Source organism: Stylophora pistillata, chromosome 4 (genome assembly GCF_964205215.1).
Source record: "Stylophora pistillata chromosome 4, jaStyPist1.2, whole genome shotgun sequence".
Classification (NCBI taxonomy): domain Eukaryota; kingdom Metazoa; phylum Cnidaria; class Anthozoa; order Scleractinia; family Pocilloporidae; genus Stylophora; species Stylophora pistillata.
Genome location: NC_142522.1, coordinates 21,595,706 through 21,619,453, shown reverse-complemented (window position 1 = coordinate 21,619,453; position 23,748 = coordinate 21,595,706). Strand labels below are relative to the sequence as shown.

Below are 23,748 nucleotides of genomic sequence, written 5' to 3'. Positions count from 1 at the left end.
GTGCGTACTCGTACATGAAGTACACATTTATTACTTTGGTATCCAACTGGTCGCTGTTACTGATTCTGATGGAAAATGGCGAGTGATTATGGCGTTTTTGCAGATCTGCCGTCGGCATCGGACAGTTTTTGGTGCAAGTTACTCTTTGGAATGTTTATTGACAGGAAGAAATTTCTACAGCTCCTGCTTACTAAATCACAACCTACAAATTTCGCCTACTTGTTTAGGTAGGAAAATTATATTCTTGGGTTTCAATCCCCGCGTACAGACTGTAGTCGTGGTCGTTCACGTGTTGGCAGCTCGATTGCTCATTACGTTACCATTACTGACTAGTTTGTGCCAATCTAAACAGTGTGAATTAAATTTTAAGGGGCTGGAGGCTTGCCGTGGAGCTAAGCAAACTGATTTTGTGTAACAGAAGAATTTAATCAGAATAGGCATAATATCGTGTCAATCGCACGTGTTAGTTCGATCATACCGTGACACGTTGTACATCGCTTGCTTTGCGACTACGTTATGATTACAGGTATCACATTATGTATTTTTGGATTCGAGAGTTTTCTTCCGTTCCCGGGTTTTTTTTTTATAGTGGATTGGTTGTAAGTCTGCGCTATATAAATGTAAAAATGTAAATGTAAAATGTAATTTCTTTGAGTTGTTATTCAACGACTTGAATGGCAATTGTATATGCCGGCCAACGATAATAATCGGCATTTAACCCTCCACGTATACATAGATTTTACATTTTTAACCACAGTATCGTTGAGAGGTTCGTAGTTCCTCAAGCAAAAAAAACATTAGTTGATATGGATGTCTGTAGTTGCTTGTATGGTGTGGTATTATGCTTGGTACGTTTAACCCTTGCTCTGTCTCCTGTTGTTCATTGCAGCTAAAAGTAACTTGAAGAACACTTTGTTGAGACGGGGGTCAAGTAATCAGCCATTCATTTACCTGTTTACTACTCAAGCATATCCTCTTCGACAACAAAATGCCATCCAAATTACAAATTATGTGTCTTCCACTGACAGTAAGTCAACATCACAAGCTAAGAAGAAAATTAAAGTGACAGAAAATAATGCAAAGAAAAGGAATGTGAAGAAAAGTGAGGCTGTAAAAATAGTGAATGACACTGTGAAATCAAATGAAGATGAGAACATGATCAAGGAAATCAGTAATGAAGTGAAAAATCAGCTGAGTTCAGCTTCAAAATTAACATTGCCTTTAATGAAAAAAAGTAAGGGAAAAGAGAGTAGCAAAGCAAAATCAAGAAGACAAAGTACTGAGATTGTTTGGCCAAATGCGAGTAAAGATGACATTAGCTCAAAAAGGAAATTGGATCAAGTTTCAGTTACAAATCAAAAAGGAAAGCTCCATGTAACAAACAAGACTAAAGCAAAGAAGAAATCTGATCCATCAAAAACAATTGTGGACACAAAGATCTCTCCAATGAGTGGTTTCATTAGTGATAATGAAACTCACTCGTTAGATTATAGTCCAGAGGCTGTTTTAATCGAAGCAGAGGAACATTTCCATGAACAAAGCAAATTTGGGGACATTGATAGCAGTCTTGATCAGCATGTATGCGATGTGGAAGTGCAGAGAGATGTGGCAAAGCCTCTCTCTGAAAATGCATCCGGACAATACTTTGAAGGACCTGCAAAATATAAAGATGGGACTCCAGGGGGACGATTGTTTAAAGAAGAGACTTTGGCGGAAATGGATGCATATCTTTACCTCAGAAAAGTAAGTTGTCAACCAGAGTCTTTCTTTTATCAACAAGAGAACACAAGTGGCAATGCAATTGTAATTTCAATAGTATAAATGTTTTTTTTGTTTTTTTGCTGATGGAGACTGAAAGGCCTAGTGCCTACCATGCTGAACACCAGTTTGGGAGGTGTGGGTCAAGACCAGGCTGAGGTCAGAGGTCATGGTATAGTATTTGCGGGCAAGATACTTAAATCTCACAATGCCTATCTCCACCCAGGGGTATAGAGTAAATGGATACCATAGACTTGTCAAAAAAACTTGATGATATATTATGATTAGGAGGTAATAAAAGATTCACCAGCATCCCATCCATCTCTGAATTTGCTGTTCTACTTTGCTTGCTTGCCTAAGGGTAGGCTGTGTCTTTGTTGTCAAGGTGATATCCTTGCTATTGAGGAGACTTCTGTCACTTCATTGTGCCTCTACAATACCCACCTTCCAGTGCTACTGAACAAGTGTTGCAATCAAAGATACACAGAGTTAAATTGAGTCAGAACTGACTGATTCATTATTTTATGAATAGCAGGGAATATTGTGTGGGTGAAAGTCAAGTTTTGATGTGGTTTGTTCGACAACAAGGGACAAAAACCTGGTATAGGAACCTAATTTTATTATTCCCACCAGTTCCCTAAACTCCAAAGTTGTATCCACAGTTCTGGTGCAATTAGAAAGCTTACTATACTGTCAGTTTTTGTCTTATGAATTAACTGGTTGGTCAGGTGAAAATGCTCTCAGTTGGCTTGTTAGCTCAATTGGTAGAGCGCTGCACAAGTATTGCAGAGGTCAGTGGATTGAATCCCGTACAGGCCTGAATTTTTTTTAGATCTGATTTTCACTATTGCTTAAATAGTGCTCTCTACTGCGAGGATCGTGCACAAATATGAAACTGTTGTGCAAGTAGGTGTCTTATCCCTCTAACTCCCAAGACCTGACTGTCAAGTCTCCCCTCTAGTTGCTACACATTTCAAGAATAACCTCTACCTGACAGATTTGAGTTTTCTCATTACCCGTTTGCTGGATTATATATGGATATTATAATGAGAAGTTACATGTTAATCATTTGTGGGAGTTAAAGGGTTCAACTGTGCCTACTGATCATTCCAGAAGGTATATTTAAGGGTAAGATGAAAAATATCACAGCACACTACACAATCTATGCATACCATTAGTTTTTTTTTTTTTTTTGGCATAAAATAAAATTGATTATCAAGAAGGCTTCATTATACATGGATGTACTGACAAGTGTTCTTTTCACTTTCTAGCCTAAGGAAGCAGAGAAGTTGTTCAACAGATATCTGCGAATGGGTAAACAATTTGAAGTGGACACTTTCAATAAATTGCTTCATGGTTGGGCTCAGAAAGGCAACATCATGAGCACCAAGTTTTTGTGGGATTTATTAAACAATGAAGGACTAGAACCTGACATGGGAACATATGCTGCATTACTACATGGCTATGGGAAACAGAGTGATAAAGAAGGAGTGCAAAACATTCTTGATGAAATGAAGCGAAAGGTTTGCAATACAAATAATGCTTTACAGTATCTGTACTTTATTTTGTGTAGACATTCATGAAAGTACTCAGCAGAAATTGCTATTGCTGTTATTTCCGGCTTTACTTTTAGGGGCCAGTCATAATTATGTTAGATGACAACAAAAGCTGAGCTGTAGGATTATTGATGTTGATGAATTTATTATTAGCAAACTTTTGATTATGATACTTTGCAGGAATTTGATGTCAATAATATATTCATACAATGCTGTCTGACAGCGCCTGAAGCCAAGGGAGTTTCCAATGCTATAAAACTTGTGAATCCTCACTTCAGACCAGTTGTTAAGGAAGCACATAATCAGATCAGATACCCATCTCTGTTAAAATCATGGTATTCCGACAGGGAGAACTTGGATATTAAACTGAAAAGTGTCCCTGGAAAACTTGAAAGAGAACTAGATGAATCCAGACTTCAAGAACTCTTTGAGGAACAAATATCAAGGGAACTTTCAGGATTCACACCGATTATGTCAATTGAAGACAATGAGGAGCAGAACAAGGAAAACCAAAAGCTGAAGGAAATGTTTTTGGCGTGTCGTAGCAAGTGGAAGGAAGCCCTCATTAGGACCTTTGAGAATGAAATGTACAAAACCCGATACACAAGAGGTAAGATGAGAGTATACTTTCAGACTTTTGTTTGTATTTACACACATGTACACTGAAGCCAAATTGGTATTATATTTCATGCTTTTTGTAGTCAAGTTATATGGGAAACTAACCTATGCTCTATAGCTGCTGACTTTTGGTCTTTCCTCCACTTCTACTTTATACTGAGATGAAAAGAGCTAAAGCTGGTCCATCTTACTCCCTTGACACCCTAACATCAGTATGCATACAATGTATTCTCCTCAGACTCCTTATATTATAAATATGGTATCACAATAATGTCGTTACTGACAAGTTACCAACAGATAAGCAACAGATTACCAACTGTCGGCCATCTGTTGGCAAATGGGTCTGCCTGAAACTGTTGGTCAACTGTTGGCCATCTGTTGGTCTGTTGGCCGACAGGTTTCTTCAGGCAGCTCCTTTTCACACACTCTGTTCTCTATACATGCACATTTCCTAAGACAGAGAGGATTTGCTCAATAATCCTGAGCCTCTTGGTAATCATTTCCTTTAACCTTTTGACCTTGATATGTTATTCCAGGGTGATATTGTAGGGAAAGATTAGATACTAGTCACTCATAGAAGACAAAGGGTTAAAAGTTTACCGAGTCTTTTAATTGGTACGCAGTGTTGAAATTTGATGACTGATGATCAAACTAAAGCTTCAACTTTTAATTAGCATTGTAGGTACACACTTGTAGACCATTGGTTTGCTCAAGATTTATTATGTTTCCACAGGGAATCGCATTCCTCCAAAGCATGCTTCTTTCTTTCAAGTCTTTGAACCTGATGAGCTTGCCGACATCATTTTGGACACCATTGTGTTTTACGTGAAAGGACGCATTGAAGGGGTGCCTTTGTATGGTATCAGTGGGGAATTAGGTTCTGCGCTCAATACAAAATACATTGTGAAACACAGAGTGCAATCAGGGATGTTAGACAAGGTACATTGTATATTTACTTTTTATGTCAGTGGAGTGGCCACCTTACAGACCTGTAGGCCTGAGGCCTAGCATTTTTTTCTGTTTGCTTGACTTTTGTAGGAAAATTCATTACTTGATGAGGAAATTTTGCATTCAATTGCACACAAAAACCGATATAGCGCGAATCGCGAAGCGATGAGTGCAGTATCGGAATTTTTGAGTCGTGTAATGGATTTTCCTTGAATTGCATGATTGAATTAAAACAAGAAAAAAGAGAAAACAACATTACTTATAGTTGTTATGTATACATAGCTGCAATGTGGCAATTTCTCTTGTTTCTTTACAGCATTTTCTAGCTTCAACATTCGATGATAATCCTTACTAAATAATTGTAAAAAAATGAGGGGATTTGGAAAACATGAAGTGTTTCACAATACTACAGGGTGGCTTGTCTTCAAGATGTTTTTAAGAGAAGCAGAATAGCATGAATTAATCAGGTTTTTTTTAATGTACTATTTTTTTTCTGTCAGATGAAAGCCATATATCTTGACTACTTCTCATATTTAATGGATGAAAAAGTCATGGCAACAAAGATGGCGCGCGAGTTTTGGAATGAGATGGATGATTTGTTACCACTGGGAGGGTCATTGGAACAGGATGTTCCAAACTGGCCTTGGGCAGCAAAAGTTGTGGTAAGCACATGCAACACATTTCATCAAGCTCTTAGAATTTTGACACAGTTGTAGTAGCCTTCTTTTTTTCTGCACAAGACGAGGGCAAATGTACTGTTTATGTAGCTGGCATTTTTGAAGAAGAAAATGTCATCAATCTCTGGTGGCATCACTGTTTTGTGTTCTTGTTCAAGACACTTCAGCTGAATACAGTACTGTTCTTGTTCAATTAAAAAGTGCCCCCCCCCCCTCTCCACCTTGAGCCCCAATAGCAAATACACATAGATGGAGATGGAAAAAAACTCAACACTACTCAGAGGATATTGAGTTGGAAAGAAACAGCTATACATGTACAGAAATTTAGCATCCTAAGACTTTTACCACTGATTGTTGATCTCACACACTTAGAAAAACAACATACCTAGCAACTTCATTCTGCATATCTGGAAACCAGGACAAAATGTAGTTTTGTAGCTATAGGACATGATGCTACCGCTATTCTCTACTCAACTGTGTGAAAAGTGTTTGAAAAGTTGGGAGTGAGTCATTTTGCCAACTTTTTTGCATCTTTATTCAAGATTGAAATCTAGGTTTGATTTAATGAGACTCGGTACCTGACTTGACCCTCAATCTTTGTTATTTCTTAATCCTTTACACCCCAACTAAACATCAGTGTCCATATTCTCCATACTCTTCCTCCGGCCCTGGCCGGACCAACACTCAGGGTCTTAAAATAACTGAGGAGAATGTGCTACCTTTCTATAACATCAAGAAATGGATAGAAATTCTAGTCTTCTCAGATAAGGAGGAATAAACTGGAGGTCCCATCTCCTGCATCTATTTATTAGTTAATCTGGTTAGGCAGGGGACGTTAAAGAACCCACTCACGAGATTACTATGATGTGGTCTGGCCTGTTTACTGGGAATTGGGGGGAGGGGGCATCTGTTAGATTCGCCTGTATTTGATTGTAAACTGCTTAGCAGTCTGGTAAAGTCCCCCCCACACAGTGTTGTAAAGTGCCATGAGCTCAGGATATGAGCACTATATAAATAAAAGTTATTATTATTATTATTATTATTATTATTATTAGTATTATTATTATTATACATTTTCTTTGGTACTGACAAGGAGAATTTGTTTAACAATTAAAGCTTCTTAGGTTGACAATCATTTCCTTTACTCTCATGGTCTTTGTAAATAATTCAGCAGTATTACTGTGAAGAGAAATCAAATGCTGGTCACTTCTAGGGTTGAAGGCTAAAGGTAAGGTTATCATCAAGTGTACTGTAGATATGTGATCTCTATTACTGACAGCGTCAAATATTTTTGTTATTTCTTCAGTTTGGTTGTTCACTGGTAGAATGCTTCCTCAAGACAGCTCAAATCAATGTAAATCTCTTCAACAATGGTCCTGAGAAGATGCTGCCAGCTTTTTATCACACTTATGAATTTAAAATGGACAAGAGGTATGGTGTGTTGAAACCTCATCCAATAGTCTGCAAATTGTTCAAAGGGTATCTGGCCAAGCAGGGGGAGATTTCCATGGAAACAACCTCGGTACCAATGCTCGTGCCACCTCGGCCCTGGCGAGCTACAAAGGATGGGGCATATCTCATTTTACCAGGTTTGAAAGATAGTTTAGATACTCCTAGAGACTAAACAGTATGATTTTAAGACTTAAAATGTTTCCTTTTAAAAAACTCTTTTGTAGTTACTTTTAGACTGTTTCTTTTTAGGAGTTGTAATTAAGATTTTTACTGGTGTTGTTAAGCTCCTTTGAACATTATTATACTGGTGCTATATACATATAAACCTTTTATCATTATCATTATTATTGATAATTCAGAAACAAAAAAACATTTTGCAACTATTATGAGCATTGTTTTAAGTACAGTGAAATCATTATGATTACCGGTAAGTAGGTATTCTGTATCAAGAAGACAATAACTGAAGTGCCCAATGTTTTCAAATATTTGCTCCGAAATGAACCTGTGTTCAACAGACAAACTCAACTGAGCAAACGAGGGAGCCAAAATTCACTTGTGCGCCACCTTTGTATTTATAGAAGGGTGAGCATTGCGTGACATCCAAAATAATGGCTGCGGAAGAGACTATTAAATGATCAGTTTAAGTCAGGCTTATACCCCATTCACACCAAAGCCTAAACATGCTTTAAAGCTGTTTTGTTAAACATGGTTTAACACAACAGCTCCATAGAAGCTGCTCAAATCAATATTTGGTTGACTTCAAATGTGGCACATTGAAAATACAATTTAGCAATTGCTTGAATCTTGTGGAAAATTTAGTTTTTCAGTTCTCTGCTTCTGATTTTTATTCAGTTAAACCTGGTTTAACTAAACAAGTTTTCAGGTGTGAATGGGTTATTAGTCTCCTTTACAGGTCTTTACAGCCGTTGTTTGGTCTCGTCACGCAACCGCTCTTTTCCCCATCAGGGAGAGAACGCGTTGTGTTACAAGACTAAACAACGGATACGGCGGAAACTAAGTCAGTCCTGGCCACAGTTGATTTGTCTGTTTGAAGATAACGATGGAAAAAATTGATGTAGTTTTTGTTGTTTCACAGTTGAGCTCATTCGCAGCACCGGCGATGAAGATGGTCAATACGACAAACTTTTAGAAGAAAAAACAAACAAGGAAGATTTGGTGGCCATATTTGACTCTCTGAATTTTCTTGGAGGATGTGCTTGGAGAACAAACAAAAGAATCTTAGACCTTGCCATCCACATATTCAACAACGGCGGAAGTGAGAACTTAGCAGTACCGGGGCCTGTTATTCAACCGGAAGTGGATTTCATATCATCCAAGTGAGTGTTGGTTCATGGCCAAGTTGTTCATGATATGTTCAAGTTAGCCTTGGCTTAAGTGTAAATTCTAATTCAGTTTCACGTAGCTTTAAAGACAGGTTTACTGTTTACATGGTTTTTAACTTTCCTTAGTTTTGCCAGAGATAAAACATTGAGATACTTTTAGTAAAACTGAATACACCTTTGCCATAATGGCGGCGGCCGAGTGAAGACTAAAACTAGTGCATGGCGACGAGGCCACCCGGGCATGGATTTGTGCACTTGTGAGCGCTTGTCAAAAAGTTTCTGGCACAATTTATTAATCGATCCAAAAAGCTTTATTTCTCAAAGAATCGACAACTAATATAGCTAAGGCTCAAGTTAATATGTACAATGCCATGCCACTGCTGTGTTCCTTCATGGACTACAAGGGGATATCGCGACGTAAACGGTTAATAAATATCCTACTTTAAGTTTCCCAAAGAAAAACTCGCGAGAAAGCAATGGCTTCATGCAATCCGTCGAGAGGAAGGAAAAAGCTTCAAAGTCTTGGACTCAACCATGGTCTGCTCGCACCATTTTAAAATGGAAGACTTGAAGAAAAGTATTGCGGGCAAAATATGCCTTCAAACCAATGCTGTACCTTCGGTATTTCAGTGGCGTACTTCGCTGCGCAAAAAAAGCCTCCACCTCAAAGATGCACTAGTAAAACAACTACTCATCAATCATTCAGGGATTTATTCATGGTGTGCACACTCGGAAAGCAGCGTAAATGATAACTCGAATGAACAGCTAGAGAGTCAGATTACAACTGTAGAACACAATGAAAAGAATGTCGAAAATTAGGCAAAGACAAAAGATGTCGAAACTCAGACCGATTTGGTCGAGTCGGAGGATGCATGCATTCAGAGTGATCAGAGTGTTGTCGCGCTTGTGAAACAGTATGAAATGAGAATAGAAGAGCTCTAAAGAGAAATAGAAAGCATTTCAAAGAAGAATGAATGTTTAAAAAGTAGACTTTTTCTACTGAAAGATTTCACGCCGACAATTCTGCTGTGTCCTGCTACACTTCGTTTCCTAACAACGCTATTTTAATGGAAATCTACAATTATCTAGACCCCAGAGCGTGTTATATGATTGTTTTATTCCGCTCTGGTAAACAGAGGCATCTTCTGAAGTGAGTAGTTCCACATACTAGATTCAGAGAATTTGACGGGAACATGTCGTTTAGCGGCGGAGTGTGAACTTGTGTTGTTTGCCGAGCGCAGTTGTTTTCGTTTAGAATAAAGATTATTGGCATCAGGATCAATGATGTTTTTAACCTTTCCGCTCTTGATGTATTAAAGTATAAGAAATTAGATCAATTTAAGTGTAAGTAATCACAATTGACAATTTTCTCAAGCAATCAAAACACCTCGAAGTACGCATCTTGTGCTCGAAACTAGCCTTGTCACAAGCTTGCTTTTGTCTTTAAACCTTTCGCTGGGTCACCTCTGCCCTTCAACCATAGTCTCAAGTCCTCAGTCTTGAATTGTGAGAGATTTCTATCTCCTAAGGAAGCTCCAGGAATGTCATTTTCGGTTAAAAAGCTCGAGGAATTGTGAGAGTTTGTGTAGTCGCGTCGCCATGTGTTGCCCGGGTGGCCTCGCTTTCGTGAAATTATTCATAACCAGTCTCAGACCTCCATCAGATTTTCCGCCATTATGGCAAAGGTGTATAGACCCTTCTGTGCAGGAGTCGTACATATTACAATAATCTCTCCAAGAATCTGTTTTTTCTAACTACTGTGGTTAAATTCATTATGTAAAAATCTGTAAACTGGTTTTCCAGACCTTGGAAAAGTATGGAAACAAAGGTATAGTTTTGAAAGGGAAACGAAGCCGTTGATAAAGTTCTGTCAGAAGGTTTTCTTTCCTGGGTAAAATGTTTGCCAGCAGGTCGGATGAAGTTTTGTCTGAGTGGAATCATACTGGAAATTATCGTTGAATTTTGAGGTATTTTGTACATTTGTTTCAGATGTTCAGTACTTCTCACCTTCTGTATAATTCATTCCTCAGGACAGACAATGCAGAGGAGAAAAACAAACTAGTCCGTGAGAGGAGATTGGCGAAGAAGGTGGCTCGGGAACAGTATTCTCTGCGCATGTCCGCGCTGTATAAACTGTCTGTCGCAAATCATTTTCGTGATCACGTGTTCTGGCTGCCAATCAATCTGGACTTTCGAGGAAGAGTGTATCCCATTCCCCCACATTGTGCGCATGTCGGTGAGTACTGGATCTGACTTTGTATGTCGCGAGAAACCTCTGGAGCTTACACAAATAATAGATAGTTTGAATACTCGATAGTTTGAACTATCGAGTATTCACCACTTCAGATACTGAAAATCACAATGACGGAGATCATAGCAGAAATTTGTTTGTCGGGAGCTTTGTTGGGGAATGGGGTGGGAGGGGGATTTTTCAGTGGGGGGTTACACTGCGTCAAACAGAGGGTTCTCACCAGATTTACCTGTCGACCTTCATGCTGTGTTTTACTTTAAAAAAGTGCGTACAAGAAGGGGGTCATAGGCACCCCAGGGCCCCACCTAGCTACGCCCTTGCGGGGAGGAAGGGGTACTACATTCAAGCCTTAATGTGCTATAACAGGTAGATGCTCTAGCATTTGCATCGCATTCTGTATTTGCATTAGGTTTCACTGTTGTCAATAGAAAATTACTCTTGAACATAATATGAAATACCGTAACTTTTTGTCCAATGAAACATTAACATTTTCAAACAATCGTTTATGGGCTTTTTCCTTCTAAAGCTGATTGATATTAACTTTGTCTCTGTTAAGGTGATGATTTGAGCAGAGGAATGCTTCAGTTCGCCAAAGGAGTTCCTCTGGGAGAGAAGGGCCTGGACTGGCTCAAAATACATTTAGTGACGTTGCACGGAGCCAAGAAGAAATCATCTTTGCAAGAACGTTTGGATTACGCCAATGAGATTATGGATGATATAGTGGACTCTGCCAATAACCCTCTGACGGTAAGTACGCTAAGAGCATAGCAACAACAACAACAACAACAACATGTTTATTTACAATCACAATTTAACTTCTAGATTAAGACTACCTACAATATAGCGAAGCTAATCGAGGCAGGTAGTATGAGAAACGTGTCAATTACATATTAATATAATATTATTCTAATGACAAAAAATAAATAACAATTACAAAGGTACAGATGTCAATTACAGAGTGAATACAAAAATATAGGTATACTAATTACGAAGTCACGAGCACATAATTAAAAACAGGAAAAGCTCAAAATACTCTATTTTAACGAAATCTAGTTTCTTGTCATTTCATTTATTAATGTATCAATATCAGGATAAGAATCCTGGTTTAGAAGGATTTGAATTAAAGATTCGGTTATTTTTTTCTTGAAACTATATTTTGGGAGCTGTCTTAAAACATTAGGAATACAGTTCCAAAATTTGCGCCCATAGAGGAAAAAGAATTCTTATAGGGATTTAGTCGAGAGTAGTTTATATAGAAGTTACCAGCGGTTGAAGATCGTGTGTTATAATGATGAGCATCTTTAATGGGTCTAAAGAGAGCAGAAATGTTAGATGGGACGACTTTGTTATAGACATCATGCATTAAGATAGAGCAATTTTTAAAGTTGATTAAAGGTAAAGGCAGAATATTGGTATAGATAAAAAGTGGAACAGCGTGAACATTAAACTTAGAGGTTTGGTTGGCTGTCGAGAGTGAAACTAAACTTATCAGCTGTGTCGGCTCAATAAGATGCAATCGTCTTATAATTCAATTAACCATTGAATTCCCAAGATCTGATTACAAACTCTCTCCTCTACAAGTTTAGCTGATGTACATTTTCTTAAAAGATAATGATAAGAGAAATTCTTGAGCAATTTTCAATTGATTATTGCCACTCCTTATTGTTTCGTTCTATGAAAGTGTGAGTTGACACTGATGTTCAGATTAAGTCAGTTACTCATATTTGTACCCTGAAGTCCGATCTCAACCTTACTATACTGTTAAGCGCGACTGAATATATCCACATAGAAGTCTACGCTATATAAAAATAAATGTAAACGTAAAAAAGTTCCTTTCCTGCTTCAGGGCCGAGGCTGGTGGAAGACAGCTGACGATCCGTGGCAAACGCTGGCCACTTGCATGGAGATCGTAGACGCCATGCAGTCCCCAGACCCAACGCTGTATATTTCCCATCAGCCAGTGCACCAGGATGGCTCGTGCAATGGTTTGCAGCATTACGCTGCCTTGGGTCATGACAGTTATGGCGCTAGGCAAGTCAATCTGATGCCCGCTGATCGACCTCAAGATGTTTACGAGGAGGTATTTTAAAACGAACCGTTCTTTCGCAAAGTTAGATTAATTAAACCTTTCACTTCGTAGATCTGATAAGTAGTTCTTTTTACTATTCGTCATCTTCGTCGCAAATTTGGCTCAGATTGTTTTTTGATTCCCGTATATATTGGTTTCCTCGAGGTTCGCTAGATTCTCTTTCTCAGACTCTTCTTATGACGGGTCACACACCATGGTTTTGTCCGCAGACAATATATCAATTCCTCATTTCAACATAAAATTAAGTATTGATTTGTGAGTTTAGGATTATGTGTAGAACAGACTAAATGCTCTAAACCACACAACATGTGTTCCATTACTTGTTTTCTCTCCTGTAGGTAGCAAAACTTGTAGAAGCAACTAGAGAGCGTGACGCTGCAGACGGTAACGAAATCGCTAAGGATCTGGAAGGAAAAGTCACGCGTAAGGTGATTAAACAGACAGTGATGACCATTGTTTACGGCGTCACTTTCGTCGGCGGCCGATTGCAGATCGAACGACAATTGCGAGACTTAGATATGGACCCGAAGCTTGTTTTTAAATGTTCTCATTACCTGGTGAACAAGGTTTTTGCCAGCATCGGAGAGATGTTTACAGCAGCAAGTGCCATTCAGGTTGGTTTTGTTCTAAAGATATTTGGTGAACACCACGCGAATCGAAAATTTTGTTTTCCTTAGCATTTACGTAAGCTGCAGGACTCAAAATAATCCAGTAAAGATGAGTGGTTTTACCTTTTTTTAATAAAGATTCATTGTAAGTCCAGTGCCATACCAGGAAATATTTCGTGAGGATTGCAAACATAAACAGTGAGTTACGGCATTATTTGAGTTGCGTTAAAAACATCCTACATGTTAAAGGACCCTTGGTTGGTCTCCCTCGGCAAAAAGGAAAGATGAGACCAACACATCCAAAGACTTATTTAAGCGGTAACTCCCGTGAGTGGCTAGGACAGAATTTCTCCCCCCCATATGAATACAAAATCGAGCAGACGGGGGTATAGAAAAATATCAATTAGGGGATTATAAGTTGATCCAATACCAAATTCCCAGAATTAACATCATAAAAATTGTATGACAGACAGTAAGGGGAATTACTATTGAGATCTTAGAAGTGAAAGTTAAACATTGTGTAAGAAGATGGACTATTTACATCTACTTCATGTGGCCGTATTTAATTACAGAGAAAGTAAAGACACTTGGAATATAGAGTAAGATTTTCAAGGAAGGTGTCGGGTTTTTCATTTTTTTGTTCAATATTTTTGCTAAGTACAGTTCAATTCTCTTTCTTGCAGAACTGGTTTGCTTCATCAGCCACACAAATCGCCTTAGTTGGTCACTATGTAGACTGGTACACTCCTCTGGGGCTGTATGTCAGACAACCCTACTGCAAAAAGCCTCTTAGACACTCGATAAAAACGAATCTTCAGTGGTTGCTGTTGAAAGTTAAAGGGCTTCCTGATATTCCCCCCGACTCGCGGAAACAGCGCGGTGCCTTCCCGCCAAATTTCGTACATTCCCTGGACTCTACGCATATGATGCTTACCGCGCTGTATTGTCAACGGTCTGGGTCAACTTTCGCTTCTGTGCATGACAGCTTCTGGACGCATGCGGCCAACGTGGATGTCATGAATCGAGTAAGTTGAACGGAGATAAAGTGACAGCCAATCAGGGACCTTGTTTAGGGGAATCATATGGTAGATTTTTTGTCAGAATAATTAGTATTTTCGCATCATTCTTTGTCGTAGCTAAGAAATTTGCTTATTAAACGCGCATGTTAGAGCTACCTGAACATGCGAGCACGGAGTACCAGATGTGTTTGGGATGGTAATCTTATCTCTATACACTGCTCTCGAAAAAGAGATGTAGATTTATGAAACCTGACTGTAAATAGGGCTGTAAGACGGTATGCGTTCCAGTCCTTTGTAGCTCCTTTTGAGCAAGTGTAGTGTATATCGTTCTGTTGTCCTTCTTCATAGCGTCTGTTTTTAAGGTGATTTTACTGTGGATACGAGTTTGTCGGAAAACGTTTTGCTTAGTCGTTTTGGTGTATTGTTATATATTCTTATTGTAACTCATTTATTGGTGCCCCTATTTGAATTACTTTCTGATGGACGAACTGAGTGAAAGAATGACTGACGGTCAACCTGGTCTATTAATCAATTGACTAACTGTTTGATTATTTGATTGATTGATTGACTGACTGATAATCGTTTTCCCATTTACAGATTTGCCGCGAGCAGTTTGTCGCTCTCCACAGGGAACCCATCCTCGAGGAACTTCAAAACCATTTCGAGAAGAATTACGCCAATTTGAAGTAAGTTGATAACTGTTTCTTCCTGATTCGTGTCCTACTCTGCAGGGTGTTATCAATCTAAGGTTAAAGCCTGAAGAACTGCGTTAACTCGTAGAATTCGTGACTGTCTTGTTGCGTAGCTGAACGTGTAACAATGGAACTGGACTCCAAGCAGTTCCTCCTTTTTGGCGAAGACTGTCGCTCGAGTGCAAAACGTCAAGGAAAAAAATTGATGTTAGCGCGTCTCCTGGAACTTTGTAAGTGAGGCTCTTTAATATCATCTTTTTTCCCTGACTTTTCTCTTTTTTTTTTGACTTGCTTGACGAACTTCGCCGAAAATAAGGGACTTCTCGTCGTCTACATTGGGACAGGAATTTTTTTATTATGATTATTTTGAAGTTTCTTAAGCACGGAGCTTTTGTTGCAGGCTTAATCGTCCGTTGAAATCGAAAAATTCGAAAGTGGAAAGAACGCGCGTATCATTCGATGGCAGACCAGAACTTGGTAAGTTTTAGAACAGCATCACAGACATAATTCTGATACAATTGCCAAAAAGCGTTATAGTGATGATTTTGTTTCTAAGTTCTATTGTACGCCATCATGATTCTTCAATGATCAACAGTGATCAACAATGATCAACAATGATTATCATCTTGACTCCTGTTCAAGAGCACGCTTTCTCTTTGGGCCACCCGCATCTTTTTTTCTTATCTGGGAGAGAGAGGGGGGGGGGGAAACAATTTTTCCTAGCACTAATTCTCTTTGTTTGTACCTCACCCTATCCCTGCTCCGGTCGAAAATTTTCCAGTGGCCTAACAGTTAGAGTGCTATCATTGGAAAGATGGCTTTTTTTCTCTCTGCTGTAATTCTAATTTCTCTTTTTTACAATCTTTCAGGTGATTTTGACATCAACGAAGTCCTGCACTCCACTTACTTTTTCTGTTGATCCGCAAAAGAATCGAAGGTCTTGATAAGTATGACAAAAGAGTCAGTTCGCGTTAGGAAAGGATCAGTTTGGCGTAGGTTTATTTGAAATTAATCGACACTTATGGATGTCACCTAACGCATCTGGAAAAGAAAGGCACCGTCCTTAGAGCTTGACGAAATTTCTACGTGGAGAAAACATTATCCCTTGGTATGCTGCATCTTATTTCTTTTAGTTCTTGGGGAACAGTAAATTAACGATATCACCATGAAAACCGCGATTTTACAGTTTCTCAAACAGTCGCCAAGGCAACTAAACTAAAAAAAAAAGAAAAATTGTAAATTTTAATTCATTGCAATAAAATGAAGATTTTAACTATTTCTTGTCCTCTATCTAATTTTTGTACTGAAATGAACTTTACTGAATGAAGAATTGATATACTACTTAATTCATGTAACTGCTTCGACTGTAAATCACTCTTGTAAGTGGTGTGCACGCACTCTTTCCAGGTTCCTTGTTCTGAAAAGGCGAACTCCATTCAGGGGGGGAGTCTCTCCCACCTCCCACCCCTCCCCCCAACATCCTTGCCTCTTCCAGCGTTGTCACCTTCCAAACGGTTGGGTAATTGAAAACCGTCTCACAACTGGAAGCTAACAGGAGGAAGATTTCCTTAGGTTCCAGGCCCCGGTTGTGCGAAGAATGGATAACGCTATAAACTAGATAAATCTCTATCCGGTGGATAGCGCAGTACGTTTTGGTAACACTTATCCGCTGGATAGCGATTTATCCGTTGGATAGCGCTATCCGCCCTTTGAACAACCGGAGCCAGGTCTATTAGAACAGAGGGTCTGAACGATTTCACAGGTCTTGGTGAGTTTGAATGAATAACATATGCAGTAAAGGAAATCTTATAACTCCCTACAAATTCCTGAGCTCACCCAAATCAGACAACAATCCTGTTGTGCATTGAACTTGTATTCAGACGTTAACAGCTCGGGAAATTTTCGAAATTTATTTCTGCACGCCTTCTTTCTTATGAGCATGTGAAGTCAAACTGAAATAAACAAATTACACTGATTACTTTTCAGGCACTGTGCCGTAATGTTCTTGAGCAAATTGTACTTACAATTTTGTATTCCTTTCCCTTTCTTGAACCTTGTGTTCCCGTTACGATTTTCGAAACGCATGTTCATTGTCATAGAGAAATGTCCCTAGAGATATTACGTAACTTAAAATAATTTCGTGCAAAACATGCTGTAATTCTGACAGTGTTTGTGTCATAAAAGGATTTCTGTTTTACGCCTGTCATCAGAAAACGGCAAACTTTTACAATAGGCTACATGATTGCCACAAGGCTTCATAAGGAGCCCATTAACTGGAGCGTTCAACTGCGCTTTGTTTATGTCACAGTGTTTTCACATACAAGTATATATTTAAAGGCTGATAATAAGAATATACCAACAAAGTTGAAATGGTAAATTGGCCACCGTTACGTTTATATAAAAGCTGACGTTTCGAGCGTTAGCCCTTCGCTCCGACGAAAGGCTGACGCTCGAAACGTCAGCTTTTATAATCGTAACGGTGGCCAATTTACCATTTCAACTTTGTTGATATATTCTAATTACTTAAGTATATTTTCAGTTTGAATTTACCGCGAAATGGGATTCCCCACGGAAACCCTTCGACCAATCACGATGAGTGCATAGTTAATTTCTAACTTGACGCATAACTACGAGAGCTCGAGTAGCCCATTTCCCGAGAAAAGATAGTCTAAAAATAAACCACTCTTTGAAAATGCCGTGACATAGGCTCAGTCGGGGAGTTGAACGCGCCAAGTAATGGGCCTTTGGTTTTATCATAAACTGGCGCAGGAGGCGGTATGAAGATATTACTACAATCAACAGTAGTCCGTGCAGGTTACTCCAAATTAAAAAACACTGAAAGTGAAACTACACCGACGTTAACCATTTCACTTAAAAAATATGTCTAACTGAAACCCATTCTTATGAAAAATTAGTTATGTTTGCAAGTGGGTGAAAAATCACTAACATATCGAAAGCTTGCACCCATCCTCTTTGTAAAACAGGATTGGCGCGTGTTGAAAAAGCACCCTCTCTGTAAGTTTGTCATCATCCACATGTTTTCCCTTATTTTTGATAACTTCCCTTTGCAGTTAGCTAAAAGCTCTCAAAATTACCTCGACTTCAACAGGTGCCTTGGTCGCTTAATTATCAGTGACACAGCACCCGATTGTATTATCTTGGGAGTACCTGTCTGATTAAGTCTTCATTTTTCAGAACTTTTTTCCTGCAATATTGTAGTTGGAGTTCAAATGATCTGTGATGTTCATTACATCATTTTTTCCATCTTTGATTTATTCTGGAAGTACGACCCTCCAAATTTCCCATATTTCTTTGCGAGTGTAGTAATCTCTCGTCGGCGACCATGTTGGACATTTCTAAAAACTCGTTCAACCTTGAAAGGTTTGTACCCAGTTTTAAACCTATTTGACCCTGAAATATAACAAAAATAAACAATTAAACGTATCTTTTCCTGCACAGTCCCACATTTTATCTTTGCTTACAGTGTGTTCTAACGACAAGGAAACGGTGCCTGTTAAGCTTGTTTACATGTTCACGAAGGTAAGCTGTATTCATCTCATAATTATTATGAATTAGCTGTGTAAACAAAGTAGGTAATGTTCACAAGACTAATGTATTGAAAGTATTAGCTACAGAATATTGTATAATTTCATTTTGGGATCAATTAAAAATGATGTTATTTGTCACAACGGCTGATATTGCAGAGTTTCTTGGGCTATTTTACATAATAAGAATGACGTCCGTATTTCCAGGAATCCTATTGGAACCTGGAAAGTCCAGAATTTTTAATGGGATTTTCCTATGGGGCACCAAATGTATTTTTATTATTTAGAGTGGTTATTGGTATATAACCAAAACAAGTATGGTTATGTGTAAATAACCACATAGCAGGTTGGTTATTTATAAATAACCAAAACGAGACATTGGTTATTTATAAATAACCAAAACGAGACAGTGGTTATTTAGCAAATACCCAAAACAAGAATGTGGTTATTTGCTAAATAACCAAATTCATGTTTTGGTTATTTGCTAAATAACCAAAATTTCAAAGTGGTTATTCGCTAAATAACCAAAACTGAAAATTGGTTATTTGTAAATAACCAAAACTGAAAATTGGTTATTTGCTAAATAACCAAAACTGAAAATTGGTTATTTGTAAATAACCAAAACTGACAATTGGTTATGTGCTAAATAACCAAAACCAGAAATTGGTTATTTGTAAATAACCAAAACTGAAAATGGGTTATTTGCTAAATAACCAAAATCATGGAAAATTGGTTATTTAGCGCAAAATTGGTTATTTACCTAATTTGGTATGGAGACACAACAACCAGGTGGCCCGTGTTCCCGCTCATTTGCTACAATGAGTTAACCGCTTCCCGGTTAGCTCGATGGATAGAGCACTGGACTGTTGTGCGGGAGGTCGAGGGTTCAAGCCCCGGCCAGACCAACACTCAACGTCAATCTCTCTCAACATGGCTTCCAACGATGACATGGTGGCAAGAATTTCTGCTGCAGTGTGCAATGCACTTAGAAATTCTCAGCAACAGGTACGTCTCAAGGCAGATCGCTGGCGGTGTGTTGTCTTCCAAAATGTTGAAATGTCTTGTTGTTGTTGTTATTTCCTAGTTAAAAAATTGAAAGAAGTCCAAAATTCCTATTTACAAGTCTCAAGTGACCACAAGAGTTTTTTCTTTGTCTGCAGCAGTCCAGGTCTACCAGAAATAAATTACAGGTACAAACTAGCATCAAACTCCCTCAAACTCATTGTTTACTCTTCTGAAAGGATAGTAAATATTTCGGAAGACTTCCTTCTATTTTTGAACTAGGAAATAACAACGACAAGACATTTCAACATTTCAGAAGACAACACACCGCCAGTGATCTGCCTTAAGACGTACCTGTTGCTAAGAATTTCTAAGTGCATTGCACACTGCAGCAGAAATTCTTGCCACCACGTCATCATTGGAAGCCATGTTGAGAGAGATCGATGTTGAGTGTTGTCCGGCCGGGGCTCAAACCCTTGACCTCCCGTGCAAGACTCCAGTGCTCTATCCATTGAGCTAACCAGGAGGCGGTTAACTCATTGTAGCAAATGAGTGGGAAATGAATGGGAAAACAGGCCACGCGATTGTTACGTCTCCATACCAAATTAGGTAAATAACCAATTTTGCGTTAAATAACCAATTTTCCATGATTTTGGTTGTTTAGCAAATAACCAATTTTCAGTTTTGGTTATTTACAAATAACCAATTTCCGGTTTTGGTTATTTAGCAAATAACCAATTTTCAGTTTTGGTTATTTACAAATAACCAATTTTCAGTTTTGGTTATTTAGCAAATAACCAATTTTCAGTTTTGGTTATTTAGCAAATAACCAATTTTCAGTTTTGGTTATTTACAAATAACAATTTTCAGTTTTGGTTATTTAGCAAATAACCACTTTGCAATTTTGGTTATTTAGCAAATAACCACATTCATGTTTTGGTTATTTATAAATAACCAATGTCTCATTTTGGTTATTTATAAATGACCAAACTGCAATGTGGTTATTTACGTATAACCATACTTGTTTTGGTTATATACAAATAACCACTCTAAATAATAAAAATACATTTGGCACCCCATATTTTCCAGATCTGCAAAGTCTTTGAAAGTTGGAAATTTATTTCATGTGCAATTTTACTGATCTCTTGCGTTTCAATTTTCTTGTAACCAACTTTGACTAAGGGGAAATATTTCAGCAGTGATTACAAGGATTGTAGATATTTGGCGAAAAAACATGGGTAATAATCAGGAGCCATGTCTGAAACTCCTTAGGTTCAGGCTCAGCGGTCTGCTTATGCATGGCTTTTTTAGGTCAGAAAAAAGTTGGAAAATATGTTTCCTTCAAGTGAGAGAACGGTCAGGGAATTTCACTTGGAATCAGGGAAAATTTACATCTTTGAAAACAGTGAGGAAAAAGTGAAAGTTCAATGAAATTTGAAGGTGTTCATCTTGTCTTGGTCCTTTTCATGATGAAAGATGGTAACACCACAGGCTTACCATCTTAAATATCTGTGGTTTTGGGTTTCTATGGTAATGGGTCCTGTGGCATTTACATAGCCGTTATAAATGTAGTTCAAATTTATTGCCTCTAGAATCTGTCCCTAGTAGTCAGTCTTCCTAAAAAAGTCAGCTTCGAACAAAGCTTAATGGTTCATTACTTGTCTGGAAGTATTTTTTTTTGCCAGAAAGCCTCAAAATCGTTTCAGTTATCGAATTTCGGACCCAGCCACCCTACCCGAGGTACAAAAATGTGAAAAATTGTATTCCCTATCGGGGCCCCAATGGCGCTACTTTGTACTTCCGGCGGATGTCATAAGCCAAGATGGACCAATAAGAATCGAGATAGTTTTTGTAAACATTCTCAGGAAAACCCATCGAGTGTTAGATATGTAAGTTTGAATTTTCTTTAACAGTTGTTCACGCATGTTTGGAATTCCTTTGAGTACCCCTCATGTCTGGATCCCTAGAATAGATCCAAATCTACGACTTTGCGTTCCATTTTCTCGTAAACCGTTGAATGGAACGATTCAAAACTGAGTCACCGTAACAGCTGGATAATCCTTCTGTGGCCTGTTGAATTTCGGTGGGAAAATAAGACCTAGAAGGTAAAACACTTTTGTCTTGAGTACGAGGTGGCGTGCGATCTGGATGCCTAAGCTGCCTGCATTGTCGCATTTCTTAACTATGGAGAACAAGCCGAATTAACTGTCGAACTTTGAAAGCCCCAAACAAGCGATTTGGAGGTTTTCTGGCAGAAAAAAACGCTTCCAAACAATGAACTATTAAGCTTTATTTGGAGCTGATTTTTTTTGAAGACTGACTACAGATTCTAGAGGCAATGTATTTGAACTACAGTTATAACAGCTATGTAAATGCCACAGGATCATTACCATAGAAACCCAAAACCATGGATTTTTAAGATGGTAAGCCTGTGGTAACACTTTCCTCTTTGAGGTGTTGATGATACTATCATACATTGTTTAGTACAGTTGACAGATTTCTTACCAGTATATCCTTTCCCCTTGTTATCCAAGTTGACAGATTCCTGACAAGTACATCCTTTCTCTTTAGTGTAGTCTGATGTAAGATTAGTTTGTAAATGAAATCAAACATTATTTTTCTTCTTCCTCTAGCAGCATTGTTTTCTGACATTTTAAATTCTACTGTACATTTCACGGACCTGAAAAGTGTTGGATGGGTAGAATATTGTTTAGGAAACTCAATGACAAACTGATGTTAGGTTTCCTAGAAAAATCAATTTTTTCCCCATGAGGATTCGCAAGGAAATTTACATTTTTGGACAAAAAGCTAGGAAATTTAAAAACTTATGCCTGTGGCAACCATGCCGTGGCTTGTGTTTGGAGTACAGCTACCTAAATTTAGAATTAATTTTGTTAAAGAAAATAAACACCTTCATAACAGCTGTTACAGCACCAATGAGACTACATCCTACAGGCTAATTTAAACTCTGATACTTTGTAATTTTTTTTTGTTTCTATATTTACACCTGAGTTTTTGCCAACTTGTTAATGAACATATCCACCACCCCACTTTTGGCTTTTGACAAAAAAATCTAACCAGTCCAATTTTTTGTTGACTGTATTTTCCCATCAGGTAACTGCAAAAAAAGGGTTTTATTTGTCACTTGGCTCAAGCTTGGAAAGAGTTAGTTTTGATTTTTAGATGAACTTTTTTAGTGGAAACTTTTAAGACTGGAAGAGATGACTCATGCTTGCTCAGATGTCTATTGCTTAACATGTCTATTCTATGAAGTTTTTAGGAAGTTTTTTTTATCACATTTTGGTACTGCTATAATTAAACCAGAAAGAGAAAACAATTGAAAAATTTTGGTGCTTTTCAATTCAATTTTCATCTCTTCTTAACCAATTCTCAGAGGTCGCAACTTTGATTACTGTCTTTTTCTCAAATCAACTTTCAACTTGATACGATTAATGTATTGTTAAAAGTTATTGATTATTTTGGGTTGTTTCCTTTCAAGTTGACAGAGGTGCTTGTCTTTGGCTGGTTGTTGCAACTTAAAACAATTCAGAGTCCACCAACAGGCAAAGAGAAAAGACAGAAAGCTGTTAAGAAAACTAAACTGTTTTGTGTGGCTGAAAGAATCTTGAACTGTGTACAAGAGACGGGCAACTTATTGCTGACCCACAATGGAGTCGGCATCACTCATGAAGACTTCCTCAGTCTTGATCTGGGATGCTAAGGCTTGGAACACCAAAAAAACAAAGAGAAGTGTTTGAAAACTGTTTTGGAAACTGGACTGTCTTGCAATGCAGAATAGATCTTGAACTGTGTACAAGAGATGGGTGACTAATAGCTGACCCGCAATGGAGTCAGCTTCACCCTCAAAGTCTCTTTCACTCTTGATTTGGGATGCTGAGACTTGGTCCCCCCCAAAAAAAGAGAAGTGTGAGAAAACTGTTTTGGAAACTGGACAGTCTTGCTACACTGAAAAGGTCTTGAACTGTGTACAAGAGACAGGTAACTAATTGCTGACCCACAATGGAGTCGGCATTACCCATTAAGTCTCTTCCTCAGTCTTGATCTGGGATGCTAAGACTTGGTCCACCAAAAAATAAAGAGAAGTGTGTGAAAACTGTTTTGAAAACTAGACAGTCTTGCTATGCTGAAAAGGTCTTGAACTATGCACAAGAGATCTAGGGGACTCACAG

At 38.3% G+C, this 23,748-nt stretch overlaps 2 protein-coding genes across 2 annotated transcripts; both read left to right on the top strand.

Moving 5' to 3' along the window:
- Positions 1-51: 51 nt before the first annotated feature.
- On the top strand, positions 52-16,289 carry LOC111321536 (DNA-directed RNA polymerase, mitochondrial). Its single transcript, XM_088755914.1, has 16 exons — positions 52-227; positions 890-1,743; positions 3,030-3,281; positions 3,495-3,924; positions 4,666-4,871; positions 5,381-5,542; positions 6,864-7,146; positions 8,106-8,346; positions 10,383-10,588; positions 11,160-11,350; positions 12,450-12,683; positions 13,031-13,306; positions 13,984-14,325; positions 14,917-15,005; positions 15,412-15,488; positions 15,881-16,289. The coding sequence occupies exons 1-16, from the start codon at positions 89-91 to the stop codon at positions 15,928-15,930; spliced, it is 4,032 nt and encodes a 1,343-aa protein (XP_088612040.1). The 5' UTR covers positions 52-88; the 3' UTR covers positions 15,931-16,289.
- Positions 16,290-17,249: 960 nt separating this feature from the next.
- Positions 17,250-23,672, top strand: LOC148732851 (uncharacterized). Its single transcript, XM_088757928.1, has 4 exons — positions 17,250-17,334; positions 18,231-18,392; positions 18,496-18,551; positions 23,058-23,672. The coding sequence occupies exons 1-4, from the start codon at positions 17,250-17,252 to the stop codon at positions 23,277-23,279; spliced, it is 525 nt and encodes a 174-aa protein (XP_088614054.1). The 3' UTR covers positions 23,280-23,672.
- Positions 23,673-23,748: the final 76 nt, after the last annotated feature.

Bases quoted from the DNA above. Each gene is read 5' to 3' on its own strand.
- LOC148732851 (XM_088757928.1), top strand. From the start codon at position 17,250: ATGATTGCCACAAGGCTTCATAAGGAGCCCATTAACTGGAGCGTTCAA. The intron at 18,393-18,495 runs GTTTGTACCCAG...CTTTGCTTACAG, and splicing joins AACTCGTTCAACCTTGAAAG to TGTGTTCTAACGACAAGGAA. The intron at 18,552-23,057 runs GTAAGCTGTATT...TTTCCTTTCAAG, and splicing joins TTGTTTACATGTTCACGAAG to TTGACAGAGGTGCTTGTCTT.
- LOC111321536 (XM_088755914.1), top strand. From the start codon at position 89: ATGGCGTTTTTGCAGATCTGCCGTCGGCATCGGACAGTTTTTGGTGCA. The intron at 228-889 runs GTAGGAAAATTA...TGTTCATTGCAG, and splicing joins AATTTCGCCTACTTGTTTAG to CTAAAAGTAACTTGAAGAAC. The intron at 4,872-5,380 runs GTACATTGTATA...TTTTTCTGTCAG, and splicing joins AATCAGGGATGTTAGACAAG to ATGAAAGCCATATATCTTGA.